Source organism: Amblyomma americanum, chromosome 4, assembly GCF_052857255.1.
Source record: "Amblyomma americanum isolate KBUSLIRL-KWMA chromosome 4, ASM5285725v1, whole genome shotgun sequence".
Classification (NCBI taxonomy): Eukaryota; Metazoa; Arthropoda; class Arachnida; order Ixodida; family Ixodidae; genus Amblyomma; species Amblyomma americanum.
In genome coordinates, this window is record NC_135500.1 from 77,285,467 (window position 1) to 77,304,036 (window position 18,570).

General features: G+C 46.6%; 1 protein-coding gene across 2 annotated transcripts in view; it reads right to left on the reverse strand.

The window, feature by feature from the left end:
• LOC144128052 (ETS homologous factor-like) overlaps positions 1-17,521 on the reverse strand; it is a 402,718-nt gene extending 385,197 nt beyond the window's left edge. The window contains exon 1 of one of the 2 annotated variants that reach the window (XM_077661105.1): positions 17,114-17,513. In XM_077661105.1, coding sequence (XP_077517231.1) covers positions 17,114-17,433 — 320 coding nt within the window. In that variant the 5' untranslated portion in view covers positions 17,434-17,513. Of the gene's footprint in view, positions 1-17,113 lie in introns of both variants that reach the window. The other variant, XM_077661103.1, reaches the window with a different exon arrangement.
• Positions 17,522-18,570: the final 1,049 nt, after the last annotated feature.

The window sequence follows — 18,570 nt, forward strand, 5'->3', positions numbered from 1 at the left end:
TCTAAGATACGATACAGCGCTATGCCTTTTTTTTTACATTTTTTTCTTCGCCGAAAGAGCTTGCGAGCATTCCCTGTTGTACACAGAAAACGGCCAGTGGTGCTTTGACGAAGTTATGAAAGTGGGATCCCGAACGGAGCTCTCTTCCGAAAGGGGCTGGGAAAGAAGTGACGCGATTAAGTGCACTTTTTCACTGCTAATGAATAGGACTTGCCAGGGAGTATTCAGAGCTACCGTGTGCACGCGCTGTGTGCGTGCTTATTCACCTCTGCGACAAGAATTAGTCGCGGCCACACCCACACGCAAGAAGGCCCTCACTTTCAAAGCGAGCGCTGTTTGCGTCTTCTCCGTAGTGACTGCCTTGTTCACGCCTTTCTCGTAGTATGAAATGGCACCGAATATCTCCATCGCACACCCTCTCAGGGACGCACCTCTTAATTTATATGTCCCTGAGACAAAAAATAAAGTCAGACTAACACAGTTTTGTACGCGCTCTCTTAGTGAAAGCTTCCAGTTGCTTAACACTTCTTGTACTAATCTTTAGATGTGTCCATGTCCAAAAAACTTCACGGTTCTTGCGAGCTCTCCACTTCTGCCACGTTAAAAAAAATAGCCTGAGGACAAAAATAGAATCAACGCAGTGCTATACAAGGACGCCACGAGCTTGTAGACCAATGAGGAGTTTTGTAGCAACGTCATCACTGTCGCGCTGTTTTAATTGCCCACTGTTGCACTGTTTTAAGGGTGTTTTAATTACCCGCGCGAGGCGAGGTTGTTGTGACGTCACGTCCCTTTCTACCAATCCGGATTTTTGTCGCAGGACATCGCGGTTTGCTTCAAACGCCCGCTCTAACATTATCCTTTTAACACATAGATTGCTTTCTAACTAAATTTTAGTAGTTATTAAAAATTATGATGCTAAACACCTATGCGACCTCTGAGAGATCTCGTAAAATCTGAACATCGTTTAGAAGGCATAGGGGACAACGTATAGGTGTACATGCTGTCGTAAAGCCCTGGCATGCTCCTTGAAAATCTGAGGCCTCATAGACGATACGGGGCACATATTCTGCGAGAGATCATTTGCATCGTTCAAGATCACAGGCGTGTACAGGTCTCTCCAAAAGGGGGAACCGAACTCAAGGTAGCGCTTGGTCGTGTCTGCCAGAGAACAATATGAGACAAAATTTACGCTCACCTTCCCCACGGCTATTAGGGGGCCCACTGCAACTGCCCCCCCCCCCCCCCCCCCCCCGGCAAGATACACTGAGCACTTACGGGGCACATATGGCTCACAAGATCTAATTTGAATCAGGTGTGCAATAGAAATCTCGTGCCTCTTATAGACTTCAGTAAGGACCTTTCTCTTGGCACATTAATAATACCCATTCTTGCTCCCCGGGATCGCGCTGAGAACGCGGCCGGGGGAAAAGGATGAAGTACACCACTTCTGCGAAGACCGCCAGGAAAACCATTTTTATGCTTAGCAAATAAAAGAACAGGGAGCAAAAAGCAAAAATTTCTAGTTAATAGGAAGACGCCCAGTTTTTATTAAACCCATCCCTCCTTTGTGCCTTTTCAAGTTCGCCAAAATTTAGCAAAATAAAGGCTTGTGCATGCCTACCCATGTTTCCTGCGTGATGCGAAAAAATTAGGCATGCAAAACTGAGCTATGTCTTCATTTAAAGGCCAGTGGTCCAAAAAATTGCGTTGGATGTTCCGCTGTCTTGCTTCAGTTGCATTTAGTATCTAATTGGTTGAAAACGACCAGAGTGAACTAAATTCAGGGACAAAAAATAGAAAGAAGCACTGTAGTCCGTTTTAAAGCTTTGTTATATATAAAGAGAAACTGAAGCGCGTTCGTCGTTGCAGCAGGGGCCTGAAAATATTGCTTCATAGCTCGCGTAAACACACGCGTGGTGGAAACACAAGGCTAGCTTTTGACGTACTAAATTGTGGAAGTAAAGACGCAATGAAAAACAAGAAAAAAGTTAGAAAATTACAGTCGCTTTTTCAGAGGGAACGACGGGTGATCAACTCTAGCTCGTTCGAGAAGTTAACAAAATGACTACACCACGCATGACGGCAGTTGGCACTCAACAAACGCAAACAGAGGCCGTAGCCTGTGAACGATCGGGCCGATTCGTGGCTTAGGGGAAGGGCACTGTTCGTCACGGCCTGGGTTCCGGCTTCCAGCTCGAATTCGGTTGCCCATTTAAGCTTCGCCGGAGGGTGGAAACCAGGGTAAAGTGGCCGTAGGTTGGTCGTATACAGTGGCCCGACCGGAGGCGGCAGCTTGGCGGTCTACCTTTTTGCTGCGAAACGGGGCTTATCGACTAGAAGAAGACGTCGACACTGACGCCACGAAACCAGGGCAACCGGGCTAATACAGCTACCGCGGTAATAAGCCCCAGCATGCGCTTCTTTAAAAATAAGCAAGTAGGTTGTACCGCGGCGGCGGCCTAGTCGTTTGAGCGTCCGCCTCACATGCGGGAGGTGCGGGGCTCGATCCCCAGTGCCGCTGGGTGCCCACCATTGATACAATGGGTACAAGCTTTCCCCTGCCTGGTGCCCGGCTTCTTTAAAGTGAAATGCTTGGGGAATGGGTCCCTGACCCCACCTTGAGTAGAACAATACAACCTTGTGACATGGAGCCCTTTGGTCACAGATGCCCTTGGTCCATAAAAATCCATCATCATCAAGAATGAGCAAGGATAGAATGTCTGCATCTTGCATTCTGACTTTCGGAAGTATGCTTTATCGCAACCCTGCGGCCCGGCTGTCCGACATTATGTGGCGCATTTTTCTGCGTACGAATACGTCCTCAAAGCCAGACTCATTCACCCCGCGTTTCCTAACCGCGAGCTATTTATTCCGCTCGTGTACGTAGCGTTATGGGTGGCGGGTCAGTAAGTACCGTAAACTTGAAAAATGTCGCGACAGTTACCTTAGAGGGCAAGGCGCATTTTACATTCTGTGTGACGAAGTAGGCACTCACGTACGTCTTCCAGCCAGGCCGATTAATAAAGAACACCAAAACGAGCAGACAGATAAGGCCGGATCGAAGAGATACGCAACAAAAATAGACGAGACATGAGAGATACCATCGCGAGACACGGTCGGGCCGAGGAGGAGGCGTTCGCCGAGACGGGGGATGGCGAAGCGGCGGCGTGTCTCCGAGGGCGACGCCGACGAATCGGCTATACCGATCGACCCCGCAACCTTATAAGAGGACAAGTGAGCCAAAGAAGTTTGCCAGTATAGCTTTAGCGAGCTCCTTATCGCGCGCAAGCTTTATAAATATGCACCGACGCCACCTAACGAATAACTCTGCATTCTAAGAACGCCAATTTCAACCCACTGCCTGGCCGGGTTCGTACCCGACCGCGGCGGCTGCGTTTTTATGGAGGAAAAACGCTAAGGCGCCCGTGTGCTGTGCGATGTCAGTGCCCGTTAAAGATCCCCAGGTGGTCGAAATTATTCCGGAGCCCTCCACTACGGCACCTCTTTCTTCCTTTCTTCTTTCACTCCCTCCTTTATACCTTCCCTTACGGCGCGGTTCGGGTGTCCGCCGAGATGTGAGACAGATACTGCGCCATTTCCTTTCCTTAAAAACCAATTATTAACCCACTGCCTGGCTCAACTAAAGCTGCTGTGTCGTACGTGGCTTCTTCGCACTTTCCTTTCCTTATCCTTCATTATTTCGGAAGTGGAGATTGGCAATCAAACCGCGGTTGCTGAGAATGAAATTTGTGCCGCAGAGTGCGGATTTCCGAACGTGTACCTACGATTGCGGGTCTTCAAGCATCCAAGGCTGCTCTTTTCATACAGACGCTCCTACGGCGTAATCAGTGTTACTTAAACATAGAGGTGCGTTAACTTCGTTTCTAGCATTTTCAAGCTCCCTGCTTTGTAAATTGTAAAATGGGATGAAATTAGATTTTGTGCCTTTTTTGCTCAGCCAGATATGCAACGAGCAGGGCTAACTTACACAGGGATCCACAGGAAGCATTGGAAGGTCGTATCGCATAAGAAAAATCACGGTTTGAAAACCAGCACTCTTCGTGGTAGATTCCCAAACCGAAACGCTAAACGAAGTATCACATTTAAGCAACGTACATCACAGTTTTAGTTGGGAATCCACGGTTATCACCTGAGAAGCCGGTTTTTGCGCATTGCGGTCTCCTTTTTTTGTTTTCACTTCTTTCCTTCTTTGACACACAGAACGCGAACACTGTACTTATTCACCGTTTTTCCTTCAACGGCATGAAAGCACCGACGTGTTGTTGCGCACGGGCGCTGAACAAGAATATGGTCTTGTCGCGAACATTGCGATTTGAAACGTTCGCACTAATGTGTACGAGCTACGATTTGCAACAAGCCTGGCACATCGGTTTCGAAACTTGTGCAGGAGTTGTTTATTATGCAGTGGTGTAACGCATAAACTATCGATTTCGGCCGTGTTACCAAGCTGCATGTATAGTTTATTTTTACCCCGGGTTCTAACCCGACCGCGGCGGCTGCGTTTTTATGGAGGCAAAACGCTAATGCGCCCGTGTCCTGTGTGACGTCAGTGCACGTTAACGATCCCCAGGTGGGCGAAATTATTCCGGAGACCTCCACTACGGCACCTCTTTCTTCCTTTCTTCTTTCACTCCCTCCTTTACCCCTTCCCTTATGGGGCGGTTGAGGTGTCCAAAGATATATGAGACAGATACTGCGGCGTTTCCTTTCCTCAAGAACTGATTATTATTATTATTATTATTATTATTATTATTATTATTATTATTATTATTATTATTATTATTATTATTATTATTATTATTATTATTATTATTATTTTATTTTTACTAAAACTGCATGTAAATGTGAAACTAAATGAAACGGCCGTCATGTCACTCCTGTAAGGCTTGAAATGGCATGCAGTGTTGGCCTTGCTGCCCTTGCGGGACGCCTTGGTTTCGTTCCCACAGCTCGCGAGATAACCACCAGAAGCGTGGACGGAGGCATTATTGGAAGTATATAAAACTCTGTAGAAGCTGAAAGTCGCATTTGTATGCAACAATTTGTGGCTTAAGTGCTGTTGACCCGTTCAAGATGAAGATGATGGAGGCTACTATATCTCAAAAGAAATCTATAAACAAGGCTGCCTGAAGTCTTTAACCTTTTCACACGCTATGTACACAATTGTGTACACACAATTTGTAGGCTTTTCTGGCAGTGTGCAGCACCTAGCATTGATGTCCTCGTTTCGGGTTAATTGTGCCTCTATCACGTCTAAAATAAGGTCGTTTATTGTGCGGAAAAGAGAATGGAGTTAATAACATTTCGCGCAACAGTGAGAGGGGTAGCTCGTCGCCCGCAATTTTTACGCAGACACATTTTGGCCTTAGTAAAAGAATCTGTTATTTTTTTGCACATTTTCAAATTTAATGTACATTTTTGAAGTAGAAATTGATTTCACGCTTTTTCGGGCGTTTTCCAGATAGGTCATGAAATTTGTATGCCAAGATTTCGGTTAATTATGACACTTTTCACAAAATATTGCACGCCCTTATAAAAAATTAACTGCTGGTATTTGGCACTGTAAATGCTATTTACGTGGAAAAATATTTGTTTTCGATGGAAATAGAACGGCGTGTGAAAGGGTTAAGACTAGCGTTGGGGCTATTACTTGTTTTGTTTAATAAATACGCTGCAATCATGTCAGCTCCGCGTGATTCCACTAAATCCACTGCCTTGCTTCGTTAAGCACTGAGTGCATCCCTCAGCATGCATCTCCTACCGACATACGTGTCCAACATTTATGGGCAAAGTCTGAATATTGGATTATAGTAAGGCACTGTTATGGAAATAATCAAGGTAATGGTCTGTCATTCCAAATTGGAGCAAAATTTTTCTTTTGGAGTGTTTCTTTCGCTCGCATCGACCAGTTAAGACTGCCACAGAAAACCAAGGGGGAGCGTTTTGACGATAGCAAGAGCGTTAATAGGGAAGAAAATGCAAGCCTGCGACGGAAGATCTGGGTATATATTGACTGTTATATGGAAATCCTACAGTATATAAAAAAATACCTTGATATACTCTTTCCCGTTCAAAAATGCTTTTGTTCACAATTGTTGGGTATGAGAAATTGGAACATGGTTTTAAATAAAGTTTTGGTAAAGTAAGCGCAGTTATGGGCTATTTTGGATGTAACGTGTCTCTAAGGCGTGTCTAATAGGCAGCTGTAGAAGTTGATGCGCGCGTTCTCATGAAATCGGGAAGAAGATAATCTCGGCCAATGCCACCAAACGCCTCGATTCGGCGCAGCAGTCAAACGTTGACACATATGATGTTTGTACATTTAATTTGAAGTAAGCGCATACTGAGACGTGTCCTGTTGATTACATATATTCGAACGCGCCCGCGGCGGCTGCGTTCTTATGGAGGAAAAACGCTAAGCCGCCCGTGTGCTGTGCGATGTCAGTGCACGTTAAAGATCCCCAGGTGGTCGAAATTATTGCGGAGCCCTCCGCTATGGCACTTCTTTTTTGCTTTCTTGTTTAACTCCCTCCTTTATCCCTTCTCCTAGGGCGCGGTTCAGGTGTCCAACGATATATGAGACAGATACTGCGCCATTTCCTTTCCCCCAAAACCAATTATTATTATTGATGACATATAAACCAGCATACAAAGGTCCTGCACAACAAGCAATTATACCATAGGTGCACCCTCTCGTGTAACTGCTGGTACCGACCGCAACCAGCAGTGACGGTGTTTACCCCTCATTGGAGGTGAGTTCACAGCATTTGCATGGATTTGAACCCAGCAGAACGAAGGAAGAACGCTTCTGTGTGACATAATGGTTAATGGTGCCGTCATTCGCCGGGTCCGCACCGGGTCATACACAGGAGGCGGATACGCGTCTGCGATTGGTTCGTTCGCGAGACAGAGACACCATTATGCGAGGGTGCTTTTAAAAGCACGACTTTTTGTGAAAGTAGGAAATTTGCAAGATATCTGCTACACAGTGCCGGTACCAAGAAATAAAATTAAAGGAAGGGATCTGAAGAATGACCTGTGTTTTGCGCGCCTCTATGATTGCGTGCCTTACACAGAGGTGGGAAAAATATGTTAGCCTGTGCAGAGGTTCATTCATTGCTTAAGGAATTGAAACATTTCTGCACTATCCATTTGTTGTTCGAAGTGACTCTGACGGTGTCTTAGTATTTTCAGAGAGTTTATTCAATTTTGGAGATTTAATGCCGCGCGAAAAAAAACTTGAAGAAACTGAACGCCCCTCAAAGACGCGTCTAGCGAATCACCGCAAAACTGCAATAAACTGTCAGAACCTGGATACGCAGTGCAAGGCATGATAGAAAAAAATTATCGCAGCAGCCCTTCCTCGTTGAGCGTAGCTTAGTATATGTGTCATTCGTAGCGGCGCCCGTGGGCGCTCAAATTAAAAAAAAAAAATCACGGCCGGCGAGCAGAATTTGACTTGTACTTATATCGCTCAGTTTCCTATACAGCTCAGCCTAGACTGCCCATTTCCCAAGCGGATGCTTATGTTAGAAATTACTTTAAATAAAATTCTATCCCAATACCTCAAAAGCTGAAGCCTTAGTGAAATTTTGTGCGACTATAATTGCCAAGATTTCATCAGCGTTATAAATGCGAAGTTTCAGCGGATTGCGCAAGCCAGCAATGGAGGCCGCCGATGGCATAGCGGAACTTCCGCCCTTTCTCTCCTGTAGCATTCAGCTCTGGGGAAGCAAACATCTCTGGTTGCCATTGTAAGTCATTCGTGACTCGCAGAGCGAACAGCAAACAGTCGCTCTGCTCAGAGGCATATAACCTTACCGGAGCCTTTAGCCTTCCATTGCTTCGGTGGACATAGTGTTGCAAATGAGGATCTTGGGGTGGATTTTTACACAGAGGTGCTTGGTTGACAGCCATACGTCAAAATCAGAAAAAAAAGCAGGCGGCACAGAGGGGAACAAAACATATGCCACAGCGGCCCGCTTTCTAGCGAATATATATGTGCCACGGAACAGTGGAATGAACTGCCAGTATTCATAGCCATTGAATATGAGTAAATGACGTTCAAGAATTTCCTCAGGGATCACGCTTATAATTAGCGCCTATTTCACTTCACGCTGCTTGTAATTTGCTTCATCTGCATTCATCATACAATTACAGAGCTAGTTCTTTATCATTTATCTGTAATTGGACAATTATTTCTTTATTTATTGTTTTAGGGCCCAATGACCACCATGTACACCCGAGGTTTTAGTGGCGCCTTTATGTAACAATCCGCCAAGATGTCTCTGAGAGTTAACAATTAATGATGATTACTGGAAGCACACAAATATTAATTTTGTGAAAGCCCCCGTATGCATATATATTAGACGGCCGAACTCTCCATTCTGCTTACTTTGCGACTGGTATGCGGCCATTGTTACTTCTCATAGCCTTTTATCTTCGAGTGAATTGGCTTTTACGCGAATGACTTCTGACAGAGATGTTCCATAATTCAAAATCTTTGCGACACTCATGGTAATTTTTGCAGCGTAGCATGCTAATTTAATAAACCCACGCAAACACTCCCAACCTGTACACAGAGCCTGAATGAGACCAACACTTCAGCGAATGGTTTTGCCAAAAAGAAAAAAAGACGATGCTCTTTTTTGTCGATTTGTGAGAGTTTATGGGGATAGTTCGGGCACCTGAGAAAATCCGACAGCAGTACAACTATCTTTTACTTTTATACATTGCTTCGGGCTAAATAGATCGTGCTCTTTGTCCGTTCGCTTTTTTTATTCTCATCAAGAAATACGTGCCCTCTCTCAAGGTCTCCGTGGTGTCTATAACTTGCTTATAAGGCTCTGCGTACACTTGTTTTGATACATATCTTTGGCTGGCTTGTAAACTTTAGTTGTCCCCTGCCGTACGTCGAGAGGTGAGAACAGATTCAGCTGATTCTTGTAAACACATTGTAGGAAGCTGAGGTCCCGTCGGGTGTCATGTCACGTGTAGCTCCGGTCCAAAGCAAAAATAGTTTGCGAGAGAGATTAAAGAAAGAAATAAGAAAGCATTCCGTCAACATTCGAGTTGTTATTTATACAGCAGCAGGTTTACAACGTCGGCGATAACGTCGGACATATGCTAGCGGACTTAATTTCTATGCGAGAGGTAGCGTACGAAGAAAAGTGCTCCATTCTTGCTTTTTAGCGGTGAAGAAGAACGCGTCATGCGCTACTTTCGCAGAGAGGGAACTCTTATCTTTTCAAAGAGTACGTATCGTAACTATAAGATACATAAGCACGCACGTAAGGGCTAAAGAAAGTATAGGAAAACTAGTGCTTTATTAAAAAATTGCGTTCTTCCTTTCACACAGCATAAAAAATTAACAAAAACCAGTGCCCTTGCAAGTGGGGAACACGAGGGCAGTGATGTACGTGTTTTTTAAATGTGCATGCTGTCGTGTCTGTCTGCATATTCTGGCGGTGGGATTTGGGGCCAGCACCGCCTTTTCTGATAACCGTGGACTCGGTAGGCCCCGTGAGTCAGCTTGTGTAGCATGGAAAGTGCTTGAACAAAATGTAGAGCTTGATTAGCTGACGTAGCTTTTAATTACTGCTCGTGTTTACGTTTTAGAAGGTTTAGACGAAGTCAGAGCGTTTGTTTAAATTTTCTTGAAGGGAGTTGTATAGTTGCAAGAAGCTTACTGCCAAGGCTTTATCGCGGCGACAGTGAAGAGATGAAAAAGAATGAAATACATTTCGCCTAAATAAAAAAGAAAGATATAGGCGAAGAAAAAGGCGTCGCCAAAAACACTATGAACTTCGACACCTACACAGAAGATTCGGATTCTAGAACGGCTTTCATACTGAATAGACTGTGTGCACATACGGACGCCTCGTGTGGAAAGAAAGGATGAAGGCATCTAAAATTGTCCTGGAGCAGAGGGGCTGGAGCCAGCGCAAGCAAACAAGTGGCCGGATTCTGTTGTCCGTCAGTGTCCTGAATGCGGATCCATTACGGGCACGGAAAAAGTGAACGGAGGAAACTCACTTACCTTCGGTCAGCAGCTATCCAATCGCACATTGCATACATTTAGCATTATAATAACACCGTTACTCTAACCATTTCAAGGAGCGCCATCGTGGATTTTGACTTATATATTGTGGACTCAATATTATCCCATAAGCGCTAGACTTTATTTCTGAGCAGTGCTAAGAGGCAGCCAAGAATGAATGTTCTTGGTAAAGCGGTAGAGGAGACTTCCGCAATACTGGGAACATTAGCCAGACTTTGTTGCAAAACTTCAAATGCTTAATGCTCAACAAGTGCGTAACAGTTTCACACCTGTGGCTTTCGACAGCGCAGCTCAGTGTTAACGTGGCACACTGAGGTTTGAGCACGGCTAGTAAGTGAGGAAAAAACTCTGGGGTGTTCAGAGCGATGGAAAAACTTAATCTAACGACCAAGAGTCAACTGTCTGAGTTTTATGCTGAGTATTACTCTGTAAAAAAAATAAATAAACTTTCGCCTAACGCGGGTGGACAGCAAAAAAAAAAAACCCTAAAAGACTGGCTTTCAAGGCCTGTCGTTGAAAGCCTGCCCACTTTTCTCTGTTAAAAGTGAGCGGATAGGCGGGGCGAATGCAGTGTATTTGGAACTTATAGGAGCGAGCAGAGCGAACTGAACACTTTTCGCCTTCTTCAGATCAGACTGAAAGCGACAATTCCATGCTGAAGTTAAAATATACTTTGCAAAGAAAACTACGCCCCTTAATGCGGGCAAAACCCATTGCTGCTGCAGATCCATCTAACCTGCTATATCGTAGTGTGCACTGTAATAAAAGCTGCGTGCGTATGCTTTCAGAAAATGGCAAATGCGTAACGAGCAACGTGCGGTTATTGCTCTCTGTCAAATTACGACGGGTGTACAGTAACATAAATCACACACTGTGGCAGTACAGAGTAGGAAAACTGGTTCCATTTTTTTGGGCGCATCAACAAAAGGTTTACGTGGCCAGACGCAGTCATTTTTGTAAGCTGCTCAGTGTTTCCCGTTTTTTTCCGGAACTGTTGACAAGGGAACTACTGTATTAAGATGTACGCGCGCTCAAAGGAGCCTCAAAACTTATCACAAAGCTTATCACATTAACTAAACTTCTTTTTTACCATATTCAGCCAATAAAGCGCCATAGAGGTGGTCAAGCTTTGTCTACATGATAACAAACAAAGCTTTGCGAAATGGTTGAAAAAAAAAGAACCACGAAAGAAGAGCTGCTTTTCATAAACCCATTGCTGTGTCTTCACTAAAGCGACAAGTTCAGCGATAATTTTTCACATAGACTTCTTGTGACTTTTGCTTTTCCCAGTCATGTACGCTTCTTTCTAACTTCATCGTTTCTCACAGACATGGTCCCTTTTTCTAATCCTGTTCCTCATTGGCCTTCCTAAATGAGACGCAGATAAAAAAGCAATAAAATGCGCACTGCTTCGTTAGTTTTGCAAAGCTTCTACGCACTGTCCTTCTCTTACGTATATGTATTCTGGAAAGTAAAATCAATTTCAAGCTTTCACAGGCTTCGTTTGCCGTTTCTCACATTTTTCCTTCTGTCTGTACGTAGGGCTGCCCACGAAAAAAAAAGAAGGATAAATTACACCTGATGTGAAGTTTGCGCGTCTTTGTCGCCGTACTCTTTCCTTTGGTTTTTCACACGGCACGTATACATTTCCCGACGGTGTCGCATGCTATGATTTTCCTCAGAGTGTGTGAGATAAGAAAGAGCGAGCACTGAAGCGAAGGACGGCCTCGTCAAGCGGACTCCAGTCGTGGAAAATGCAAACTCTCTGAAAGGTCTCCGTACTGAGCACCGTTAGGCGTTCAACACAGAAGCGAAAATAAATTTGTGCGGAATGGTTTCGATATATTTTTTCACAGCTTTAAATAATTGCTTTCAGTTCACTGCGAAGCTCTAAAATATACCCAGGGGGAGAAGGAGGAGGAAAGGCAGGGTGGTTAACCGGTAGATTAAAGCAGTTAGGTACCCTGCACTGGGGGGAAAGGGATGATGGGATATAAAGGTGAGGGAGAAAAAGGAGTGACATGATAAAGCAGAAAGCGAAAATGCTTCGGCAAAATCGCAGCCTGCGGTGCAGGCTCGACACTTTTAAGAACCGCAGGAGGGCCTGGCAGGCCCTCATCGCCGATGATCGCCGCGGGCAGTGTCCAATAACCTTGAACTCTGTTAACGGGCGTGAATAGATGTGTTGCGGTGTACGACTTACAAAATGCCTTTCATAACTGTACACTGAGAATTCACAAAGAATGTGAGTATGGTCTCATCGCGGCCTCAGATGTCATATGGAGGGTTATCAGCCACTGTGATCGGAAAATGTACCCAGAGATTCTAGAAAAGCGGAATTGTTTGACTGGATAATTTTATGAACGCGCTTTTTTTATATATCATAAGATTGAACCGTAAAAATCTATATATCCACAGATACCTCCCCGGGACGCTTCTAGTTTTCTGCTATTTTTTTACAAAGACTCACAGCATCTGTTTTCTATAGCAGTGCTGACTACCAGGTGTGGGCGCAGGAGAAACATTAAAGGAAAGGTTCCGCAATGCGTCGGGAAGTTAGACAATTTCTATAAATACGTGCATAATCATATCGTACATTATTCCACAGTAGCCCGAAATTAAAACTTGATGTCCAAGAAAACTGGACTTATCACTATGATATGGGAAATTTGTATACAATAGCCAATGAAATAAGAAAAGTAAACAAGTTCGTTTCGCTTATTCCTACCAGTGCAGTTAAATCTTTAGGAATATAAAAATCAGTATGAAAAGAAACAAGCTGTACCAGCCATGTGAACTGAAAATGGCACAACGAACAGCAGCAATTAATACACTTGAACCTCATGCTACTGAATTAAAGAGGAAGAGGTCTACAAAAATGTACAAAACCCTAAAGAAAATGTATATGCAAAGACAACGACAGTCATTGATTTCTGAAACGAAAAGAGACGCAGACGACTAAGGTATCAGTGAAATAACAGTTTGTCTCGCCTGTACTACATCGTGGGCAGTTTTCTTTCTAAGTACCCACGGTTTTTTAAACATATGCAGAGGCCGAAAGAAACGCCAGTTGATTTTATTTTATGACGGTTTTGAATTTCTGGAAGAAAACCCTTTATCGGAGTACACAAGCGAGCAACATTGCCCGTTTCAAAAACGCTTTCCTCACTTCCCTGACAAGTCAAGACTAAGTGACGGTGTTAAAAAAGGTAAGGTCGCTCGTGCTCCACCTGATCAATTTAATGATAAGACTGAGGGGAGAAACACGTAATTTTGGTTGAACCTTTTCAGTCGTCCGAGGATGTTTGTAGGTTCAAAACAGTACAAGAGGGTCATGAGGATGAGGAAGCGATCATGAGTCGAAAGAGCGCATTGGAAGGGCTTGATATCAACGTTCGCCACGATGCGGGTGCGAAATTAGGGTGCCTAATTAAGGGTGCCTCTGGCTCGACGCTATCAGGATAGGGACCTCGTACGTACGAGTTCGGACACACCGTCGACCGCACACATACGGCGAGCGCGCGAAACACAGCCGCCGATGCCCGGCGGGCGCTTTTTTTCCTCAAAGGTCGCGATGTGTGTCACCGAGTTTCCAGAACGTTCGGGCGCCGTTTTCTTCGGGGATACGCGGCGCACGCCGCATACGCGCGCCAGGCGCGGTTCTTGATACGTTAGGCGCGTTCGGGCTCTTGCGGCGTTGCTATAGAGTCAAGCATTGCCGCGGGTGTGACCCCAGGCGCTTCGTTAAAATTCACTACGCACCGACTAACTGACGCACAACGCGCTTATTTGCGCAGTAGATCAGTGATGGTGGCGCGTGTAAGTGCGGAACGATGAACGTGCGGATGCGGGGCTTGTCTGTTTGTTTGTTTATGGGGGTTTAACGTCCCAAAGCGACTCAGGCTATGAGAGACGACGTAGTGAAGGGCTCCGGAAATTTCGATCACCCGGGGTTCTTTAACGTGCACTGACATCGCACAGATATTTTGCATAGTTATTTCACCTCCGCTGCTCTCTGTCAAAGCTCGCGAAATGGCATCGCGACGAAAGGGGATGGTCTGTAACGATGGGCTAGTGGAAGGAATGAGGTTCTTCTCCCTTTGAATGCAGACATGGCCCCACCTCCAAGAGTTTGGTGGGACATGCGGATAGGGAGATGCTACACACATGCGAAATCGGTCCAAATGGTCGCTGAGCGTAGTTTCCTATTTATAGTTGCCACAAACTATCTGACCAGATGTGGCAGCCACCTCGAGAGCGCTACGCAGACAATATAAATGTTTCCCCAAGACTAGTCTAACCAAAGCACCAAAGGATCACTGATCTATCCTGTCACATTTGGAAGCCTCTAAAGGATTCACTGGGGCAATTTATTTGTTGATTTTTTCTGTGTTTACAGATATTTCAGGTTGTGAATACGAGTCCAAAGCTTCTTGTCATTAAAATCGCATTCGGTTTCAACACTGAATTTTCGGCAGCTTGGAATAATCGTTCGCGGTGATGCACTCGCAGACACTGGTGGCAGAAAGTAGTGTAGTTATCGAGCCCGTCATCATTCAGATCTGCTAAATACTCATGTCGCACAACATCCGTTTAAGAATATATGTGCACTCAACTATGTATCTATTGCCGCGATTACAAAATATTTTGTGAATGCATCCGAACTTCCTGATTTTCTCTGGTGGAGCTGAGCACGTTGCTATCTTCGTTACCTATGGTACTAATAAATTATACTAGTCACTTTAAAAGCAGTTTGGGAGTGCCGTTATAATTTTGATTGGATTGGTGTGTAGCGAGTTGAACTTCAGCTGATTGCATTACTGTTTCTTTTAAGGAAACACCGTTGTGACATGCACTACTGATGCTCACGCGAATGCTGCCCAGCTGTGCGCGCTTTTCACTTTTATTTGTAAACTCCGTTATTAAAATGCTTAACTGATACCTGTCCCTTTGTTTCGTCTATTTCTCCGCAAGTGTAAGGAAGAGAGAGGGCTTTATATTAGACCAGATATTGCTATAAAGGGTAACCAGCGCTTGCAGATGGTGCTAAAAGACAGACGCATAACGCGGCGCTGAAAAGCGCCGTGTTGTGCGTCTCTTTTTGTACTGTCTGTGCGCTGGTCGCTTTTCAATGAATCTATATCACCTACCCAAGATAGCGGTTCTACATTAAATGGTGAATGGCAGCTTCTTCTTTTCTGTAATATTCACGCTCAATTTGATCTGACATAAGTTTAACTCTCGCACATTGATACAGGTTGGCTGCATGGTTATAAACCTAAGGGGACAACCAAAAGGACTCCCAAGTCAGCAACACTCTAGTGACGTTCTCCTGTCCGCTGAAAGCGAGATGCAGGGCAGCAACAAAGCGCGCTCGTATAATTCAGAGCAGTCAAGAACACCATCGTGTATATTTCGATGCAGGAAGGGGAAACGCATCACCTACTGGGCCGCGTATTGGAGCTGAATGAAAGTTTCACCGGTTGGAGGTACGTCGGTGTGTGTTATTTCGCATTAGAGAATTCCCGAATACCAGACCAAAGGGAGTGCTATACACGCGAACCAGAACAGGGAGGTGCATTGAGCCAGGAAGCGTGGGCTGTCAAGGACGCGAAAATCTCCGGTCGCGTGGTCCCGATGGTCGTGGCGCATTTAGGAAGGTGCGACAGCTATCTCGGCGACGTGTACGCCGAAGGGGGAGATAAAAAGTCTGGGAGTTTCTTTTATTTCCATGCCTTTCACTCCGGGCGTTCGCTTTAGTGAAGACACAGTGACACTGAGGGAAAAAGCGCGCAAGGTGGTCATATTTTCTTTTGCCCAAAGGTGTACCAACTGAGAGCACATGATGCGATCAGACATGTAGCGCAAAATACTTCGCGCGTGAATATTTTCTCACTCGTCCATGCTACCGGAGGAGCTGAGATGCGCGCCACATGCGTCGACACTGCGAGGAAAAAAAAATGTCGCAGCACATGTTGGTTGCAACGGAAAGAGGAGCTGACGCTTTTTGCAGCTTGCATAGAACAACATCCATCTCTTTCGGTAATCGGGTGCATGCACCGAGATTTCTTGCGAACTGAGCATGATGTCTAGCGCTGTCCAGCACTGGTAGATCAGGACGTGTTTGCACAGCTTCGCACGAGAAGTCGCACGAAGAGGAGCGCATCCACCTACCCCTCGGTGAAAGCACCAAGGTTAGCCCCTATGAACACGGCCCAGGTCAATTGCATAATCACAACAAGGAACACGCTTTCGGGAGCATCTGTTTCGCAGCCCAGCCCCGACAACACGATCTCACTTGCAAGCCGGTGTACGCGAGGTTTACGGCTATGCCGCCTTACGACGACGAGGAAGTCTCCACGAAAATATGCCGCCAGTTATCTCAGAGAAAGGTTAAGTTGTCTCACCTGTATTGTGCCATGGGCTATGTGACAGTTTCTCATAGCCTGCAAACATGGCCAGCACCACCCTTAAATACACCGTTGCCTTGCATATCCATTTCCTGTCTGTTCTTGCTGCGTTTGGGTTGTTCGTGCTATCCACCCCTTTAAGTGCTCCCAGGGCATGCGTTTTAACGATGGGGCTGAGGTAATGATGCGGAAAGCACAAGGAAAAAAAAAAACAGCATTGATAGTTGCCTCAAATATCACCGAAGACGCAAGAGGAGACGATGTCTGCCATGGTAGAGTATTTTCGCATAAAAAAAGGAATGCAGAAGAAATAACGGCACGCTGTCAAGAAACGAATGCAAGGAAAAGTGGACACTAAAATTCCCGTCACAAAGCAGGCAAGACGCACGTCGCATGAAAGCGCGTTCTTTCGCTGAATGTAGAGGAAAATAAAAAAAAAGCCACGGGCGGAGAAATATACGCGACAAACAAAAAGAAAAAGACACAAAAGAAAGCAACGCGCACCGTTCACACAAGCACGGCAGACGCAAGCAGAACGCTCGTTTCGCCAAATGCATCACACAAGCGCACGCTTCACACTTTTTCGAGGCCGCGCGGTCATCGGCCGGCGTGGGCTCACCTGTATCCGTTGTATCCGCCGTACGAGCCGAGGTGGTAGCCGGCGGCTAATTGCTGCTGCTGCTGCTGCGCCTCTGCCATTTGAGCAGCTTGCTGCTGTTGCTGTTGCAAATGTGCAGCCTGCTGTTGCTGCTGCTGTTGTTGCTGCTGCATCTGCTGTTGAGTTATAAGTCCCAGGGAGGCGGCGTGCGAGTACTGGTGCAGCGCTTGCTGTTGCTGCTGCTGCTGCTGCTGCTGCGGCGGCGGCGTCATATTTTGCGCCATGTGTCCGGACTCGGCGAGACCGAGCATGGGCCCAGCGGCCAGAGCACCACTGGCCATCGACGCTTTCGGGGTCGCCGCGTCGGGCGGCGAAAGTGACCTGCCGACGGGGAGAGTGTACACGACCGCCGACCGGGTATCACCGACGACCGAGACCAGCCACTCGTAACATGCACCGCACTCGCCACGACCTCAGCGCGGCGGCACTCGTTCACCACCGCACACCGTTCACACAGGGGCTGCAGCACGGAGGGTCCTTCACTCTCTGGTCGCCGGGGGCGGATAGAGCACCGGGTGAGATCCAGAGTCCGCTCCGGAGGACGCACTGAAGAGAAAATCCAGGAATGTTCGAACGGGGCAGCGATGTGGTCAAAAGGGGGGCACTTGGAGACCCGTCCGGAGGTCCTCTCACTGTTCGCGCGCGCACACCCACACACAACACACGGGTCCAGTCAAGCACGTGCGCGCAAAGTCCCTGCGCCGCGTCCTCCGGCGACGAGCGTTGGTCCGCAGCCGCAGCGGTTGAGGATAGTGGCGGGCTCTCGGCGCGGTGGGCGTCCCCGGCGCAGGAGAGGAGGCCACGGAGAGGACTCTCGCCGAAATGCAGCAGTGGGCCCTACTTCCTCCAAGTTCACTGGAGGAGCCCTCCTTCCTTGCGCCGTCCCCGCATACGCGCACCGTTGCTGCTAATAGGATGGAGGGAGCCGAAGACGCCGCCGCGGCCGTTCGCCCGCGATGGGTGCATGCGCGAGTGCGGACGCTCCTCTGGAAGCGAAAACGTGCTCTGCGTCGTGTTTACAAACACGGGCCACGCCGGCTTCAGGTGTTGCCCCTGGCCATCTGTGCTCGGAAGGCACGCTCTCGCGGCCCCCGCTCTCACTTGCAGCGCGCCCACCCCTAACTGGTGCCCGTTTACTCTTTCTAGTATGAAATTATCAGCAGTACTTACTAGAAGGCATTCGGAACCAATTTCTTCCACTTGTTCACAACTTACCTAATTACCAGAGACATCGCAGGTTTGGTTCTCGCATTTCCTAGGGCATACATTCTTTTTGGGCTCCAACATACGAGATAAATGGTGTTTTTCATTGGCAGGAGGAAACGGTGCGGCAAATGAACGCATTGGTGCTGTCAAGCCACGGCTTCATGATTATTGCCTTTGAACGCTGAAAGGCGGGGCATAACGTTTGGCAGTAC